Here is a 6,633-nt window from a genome sequence, read left to right on the forward strand (position 1 = left end):
TGGAAGCACAAGCATATTTAATATTTTATTTCTGAATGTCATAGTACCAAAACCAGTATCGTGAAATATACATTTTATCTGGCTCTAACCAGCATGGCAAAAATGAAGTGATCCACCCAATCCCTCTTTTACTCTCATCCGAAGACAAAAAATAATGAAACTGGCCACAAAATAAGCATGAGAGGGACCTCTAGCTTGCTTCTTGTCTGAGCCTCTTCGAACTTTGTTCGGATTCAATATTGCAGTAATCAACTCCAGAACGTGATATTGCTGGGTTGCTCACAAATTGATTTTCATGAACCTGAATGAATCAAATAATATATGATATTAATTTTAGAATTTGATTAGAATGCACTGTAACAGTGACAATGTTGATTTACTAGTTCTAAATTGGCCAGTTCAAGTATAAAGATATACGTTGGCAGCAATTTCTTCTTACTCTCTTTCTAATGAATAATACTTTCATAGGCTAATTCTATGTCAAAAGGGAAATAACAATGCTGCAAAGTATGTTCAAAAAATAATTCAATTGAATTCAAGTCAGAACAAAGTTGGTGCTAAGAACATGGTGCATAAATGAACCTTTGAACTATATGCAGAGGGGTCCAACTCAGCATTTGCTCGTCTACCAACATCAATTTGCACCGAGAGATTAGTTTGGGACATATCTACCCCCGAAGACTGCAGCACTTGCGTGAGAGTATCTAAAATTCTGTTAAAACACATAAAAACTGGATCAACAGTGACAAAAATGATATATTCCCTTTAATGATGCTTGAGGTAATTGACTCAAGTGCTAAAGAATTAATGTCCCTAAAAGGTGCAGTTGCATATTAAGCAGGTGAGGAAGAAAGAAATGTCAAATGCAACAAGGTTGTGGGAACCAAAAAATTCTTGTGCCAAATTTCCTCCCCCTTTTTTGAGGATAGATTCCCACGATCAATTGTAAGTACAACGAATTTCCAACAATTTACTTTTGACAAGATGAATTCATTCACTTTAATACAAGATTTAAATTGATAATAGTAATTTCAAATAAGAAAGTAAGAATGTAAGGTTGAAAGAGAAGAGAAAGGAGATTCCAGATTTCATGTGAAAATGAATTTGTAATCCTTGAAGAGTAACAGAGAACAATCAAGTATATAGCTAATGGATCTGAAACAAGCTTAACAGAATACAAGAGAGCTCTAACTGCCTGTAACAAACATATAACTACCTGTAATGAACCTCCAACTACCAGTAACAGCCTAACAAGTTAGTTGAGAAGTTAAGACTACAGTACCTATAAACTACTGTAATGATGCCTTTGCATATATGTGTTCTATAAAAAGAATCTTAATTGACAGCCTCGTGCACCTATTCGAGAGTTGATCTTAGAAAAGTAGGAGAGAATAATAGGTGCAATAACAAAAAATGTTCAATGTTAATCAAATGCAAGAGAGAATAGCAATAGATTTAAAACAACTAGCATTTTGACTTAAAACAATCCACTCTATAATTTTGTTCATTTGTTTTTTATATTTTTAAGAAAAGGACAGGGAATGGTCATGCTCATGCTGGCCACACACTGTCAGGACTTAAGCACAAGAGGAGATTCCAACCCTAAAGACTAGTCTGTTAGATGGGAGAACTTCTAGGCTTAAGTACCACACCAAATAGTTCATCATACTTAATGTGGAACTCCTAACACACACTGCTCACCCTTTCTAATTATAGTTTCAAGCAAACAATTAACACAAGATTGATGAAGAAAAACTACTGTTGAACTTATATAAAAAAAACTCACCCCTGAGAATAGGCACTAGAAATGCTATCTGATCCAGATTCAATAACTAGCTCCTCCTGTTCCTTCATTGTACTATCATGTGGAAGAATATAGTTGTCCTTGTTTGATTTATCAAGCCACAATTGTGGCTGGGTATGGGAATGCATGTCAACGTTAGAAACAGATTCCTGAAGATGTTGGGTAGTCATACCACTGCTAACAACTGGATCAAACATGTCCAATCGCATTTGCATGGTCAAGGGAACCGCATCGGTAGATGAACAAGGGATGTGGCCCTTCTGAACAGTCATCATTGAGAAATCAGACTCCATAGGGTTCGGTATATTTCCGTGAAACAATGGAGAGGCACTGTTATTTTTCTCATCAACAGACCCATTTTGTATAGTTTGAGAAGGATCTGTAGGATTTTCTGCAGGCCCGTGATGATTTCTCTGAAAACATTGTGACAAATAAACTTTAGATAAAAAGTCAGTCACTATTTCAAGGCAGTAGGCCACAACCAACCATTGTGACAAATAGTTCACCTAAGTTGCCACAATGTCATCCCTGAACTCATTCAAATATGCATACTGGGCTACTTGCTCTGGAAGAAAAAGGATATTGTAAATTAAAAAAAAAACACTCTACAAGGAGACGTATGAATTCAGAGAAAGAGCATAAAGTAGTGAAATCCTAAGCATGAAAGGAACTTAAACTATTGTATAAGAAATTGTATGCACTTGGCAACCATGAGGACATGACAAATGACCAGGTACATTGGTGTGCCCAAATCCATGTTGGTGACCCTACTTAGGGAAAATAAGGCTTTGTAGTCATTGTTGTTTCTTTTGCAGTCTGTATAAAATGAATCCTTATATAATCAGAGAATTGCAAGTCTCACATCACAATGTCGTGCAATTGTGTAGGTCCAAAGTCCAACTAGACTGCCATTACAAGATCCAATCTTAGATAATAGGTGGAACCAAATCAGTGAGGAAAGCTATTGTCATGCATTTCGCAACATTTCATAAATCAAGGTCCAGAGTGAACACACACACGGAAAAATATTTACATTACACCATTCCATATAACTTTACCCATGGAATTAATTTCGTTGGCTCCTGACTCCATCCTTCATAAGACTGCTCATAAATTTGTAATTTTTCCTGTAGGAACTGAATATACTCGATAACCTGAAGAAAAAAACAAAATTCTAATTTAGTTTACAAGAGTAAAATCATCCATTTAGATGTACACAAGAAACAAATGGTTAAATGTCGAATGAAGCACCTCCAACAAGAAGGATGCCTTGTCTCTTTTCTGATCATTTTGAGGTATGAGATCTCTCAGAACTTGAAACCTGGGACACAAACATATTTTTTTTTCAAACATTGCCAAATAATAAATACTAATACAGAATCACATCATACTTCCACTCAAAATCTATACACACGAACAATTAACTCAATAATGATTTTTTCATTCAAAAGGCCACCTTTCGTTAATCTTGCTCCTTCTACGTTGCTCAGTCTCTGAATGCTTTGAACGATGCGTATTCACCCTCTTTCCCGTGCTGGGTTCGTCCACCTTCACTGCCAAGTCACAAAACGTAACAAATAATTATGTTCAAAATTGAAAATTGAATTGCAGAATGCTATCGAAGAGGTAAAAAGATAAGAACTTTGAGACCCCCATCAACGAATCAATCGATAAACCCTGTCGGGTGTTGCACAGCCAAACCAGAGAGAGAGAGAGAGAGAGAGAGGAGAGAGAGAGACCTTTGTTGAGAGAGGTAGAGGTGTTTGCAGTTAGAAATTCTTCTTCTTCTTCATCGTCCTCCAATTCATCTTGATGCCCTTTTGCAGACCTAGCCATTAGTTTCGTCCAAATGGAAAATTTGTGCAGAGAAAAATGGAAGAGAAAGAAAGTGGTATGAGAAGTGTAATGTGTAGAACCAAAGTAGTAGCAGTTTACGAGGACACCACGAGTTTTAACTGAATCAATACCTAATCTAACCAAAAAAATTCTGATTAATTTTAATTTTTATTAGGAACACAACACATCAATTTAATCAACATAAAATCTTAATTACTATACAATTTTATCTTATAGTATTTCGATTAGTTTAGCTTTTGATCAGTTATAATATATATATATATATATATATATATAAAGAAATGAGATTAAATTATATTTCAGGCTTGACCTTAACTTAATATTTAAATCCGAATTGTTTAATTGAATCATATAATAAAATAATTAGGTCTGACATTTGCTTCTTAGAGTTATTTAATTTCTACTAGATAAATAATAACATTCAAAATAAAAAATTTCTCTCTAAACAAAAAACTATTTTTTATAAATATAAGACTTTCTAACACGCATTTTTATTTTACTTTATATAGTTTGTCTCTTTATACATACCTTTTATTTTATGCAATTAACTTGCTTCCTATTTTATCTATTTTGTAATGCAAAAGGCCTATGTGTGTAATTTTTCATTTTTAATAATTAATATTATAAATGTGAATATTCTATAAAAACTACTTTTTTAAACGAAGCATTATATAAAATAGAATTATGTGTAACATATATATGTAGGTGTATTTTTTATGTAAAATTATCTATTATTAACATATATTTTTGAAAAAACAATAGTAAAAAACCAATCTCTCTAATTGTGCCAAACATACATTGTTTTCTTTATGTATTCTAATTGACGTATTCTCACACATATATATATATATATATATATATATATATATATATATATTAAAATTAAGTAGACATTATTTGAAAAGTATTTTATTTTACAAATCAATATTTAAAATGTACTGATAGGCTAAAACCGAGAGGTTTAGGCCGAGAACAACATTGAGTAAACAAGGGAAAAAGGTTGAAACCGAGAGGTTTAAACCGAAACCTGAAAGGATAATAAAAATCATAATAAAGCCCAATTTAAATAAGTTGAAAATCTTCAAAACACACGAAAACCGAAAGATCAAAATTAGCTTTCGTTTTTTGAAAATCCCTGCTATCAGAATCTTCCTTTAAAATTTGTCAATCTTAAAACATTTTATCTCAAACGAAAACCGAAAGATCAGAGCTAAAACACAATTCCAAAAAGCGAAAGTCACTCGTACAACTTACATTACTAAACCGACAGTTGCATATTCCAGTCAATAATATATCAATTACGAATCAACCTTAATAAATTAAAGGTTTTTGATTAATAATTTTATACTTCACAATTTTTTGACAAAAAAAAAAAAAAAAAAAAAAAAAAAACACCGAAAGGTCCAAGTCATAACAGTTAATATCTTCATGCTCCAAACCGAGAGGTAAACTCAAATAATTCTAACATTTCTAACGCTTTCAACAAAAGAACTGAAAATTAGCAAGCCTCAACGATTATAACAGAATTATCAGAACATAACAGGATAAAATTACGATAATAACCACAAAAGCTTAAACATTTATATTAACAAAAGTTCCCAAAAAAAGGAATTACATCACGAATGCAAATATCCAACAAAGCTTAGCATTCCAAAACAATTATACTTCTCCACAAGTAACCGAGAAGTATCCGACAAACTAAACCTTAAAACCCTATACCTAATTTTCAATGTTAATATCTTCAGCATCATTATCTGGAATCTCATTAGCAGGAACTAGCTCACCATTATAAAAGTCCTTCTTAACATCAAAATTACCTTCATCAATAGGAATTTTATAAAAGTATTTTGCTTGTTGAAGAGCCTTCTCAAAGCCAAGTTTGTGTTGATCAAATATAAAACTTTCGGCTTCAAAAACATTGGTCTTTAGCTGGTTAATCTCCTCATCCATAAGTTTGATGGTGTTCTTGTCAGATTCATTAGCAGAAGATAGCGCCGATACCTTCTCGGTCAAAAGTTGATTCTCCTTGCACAATTGAGCATTCTCCGTAATACATTTCAGGTTTTCATTCTTCAAATCAGAAATTTCTTTTCCAAGACCTTCATTTTCGATTTCTTGTTGTTCTTTCTGTTCTACCACCTTTTCTAACTCTAATGATAAAGAGTTCATTCTATCCTTATACTCAGCAAGATCATTCTTCAGCTTCTCAAATTCGGACAACGACACGCAGTTTCCATTCTTCTCTTTCATCATTTTTCCAATCAAAAGATTTCTACTTGATAATTCAATAACAGAATCCGCTAATGAAGCAGCATCCATATTTTTCAGCATATTGTAAGTTGATTCACTAAAAGATGTTTGAACGAATTTTGCATATTTATTCGTAGCACTAAAAATCGTTTCGGGAAGAGGTTCACACGAAACATTTCCACTATGGCGATGGCGCCGAGAAGATGAATGTGACTTCTTGCTGCTCCTATCCCGTTTCTTTGATTTCTTCGAAGGACCAGCAACATCAACATTACTTGTCGGTTCCACCACGTCAACATTAGCAACTGGCTCCATGTTTTCTACTTCCACAACAGGATTTACCACATTCTCGCGTCGGGGAGTAACATCACCCACTTTGTTAAGCAGTTTCGAAAAGTAAGATCGAGCTTTCGGATTAGTACTTGCCATCAGAGCTGAAAATCAACAAAAAATTTAGCAAAGTTAAAAAACTTATCCTAAAAAGCAAGAAAATGCGGAATAACCACGTACCAGTAAGATCTTCTCGAGGATGTGATGAAGTATACAACTGAAGCAAAGCACGAGTGGGAACTTGATACGAGAAACGACTAAAAACTTCAATAACATGACGATCGGCCACACCCATCGAATGAAAGGATATTGAGTTAAACTTCACAGGATCTTTCGTCCAATACAGAGGAAATTTTGGAGAATTTCCATTAAAGAAATATTCTCTTCCTAGT

The 6,633-nt window shown here is 33.5% G+C and overlaps 1 protein-coding gene across 1 annotated transcript; it reads right to left on the reverse strand.

Moving 5' to 3' along the window:
- LOC137824387 (transcription factor BIM2) lies at positions 1-3,744 on the reverse strand. Its single transcript, XM_068630023.1, has 7 exons — positions 3,544-3,744; positions 3,261-3,357; positions 3,056-3,125; positions 2,863-2,958; positions 1,787-2,217; positions 583-712; positions 1-301 (listed from the first exon to the last, which is right to left on the reverse strand). The coding sequence occupies exons 1-7, from the start codon at positions 3,638-3,640 to the stop codon at positions 191-193; spliced, it is 1,032 nt and encodes a 343-aa protein (XP_068486124.1). The 5' UTR covers positions 3,641-3,744; the 3' UTR covers positions 1-190.
- Between the last annotated feature and the right edge of the window lie 2,889 nt (positions 3,745-6,633).

Source organism: Phaseolus vulgaris, chromosome 8, assembly GCF_000499845.2.
Source record: "Phaseolus vulgaris cultivar G19833 chromosome 8, P. vulgaris v2.0, whole genome shotgun sequence".
Taxonomy (NCBI): Eukaryota; Viridiplantae; Streptophyta; class Magnoliopsida; order Fabales; family Fabaceae; genus Phaseolus; species Phaseolus vulgaris.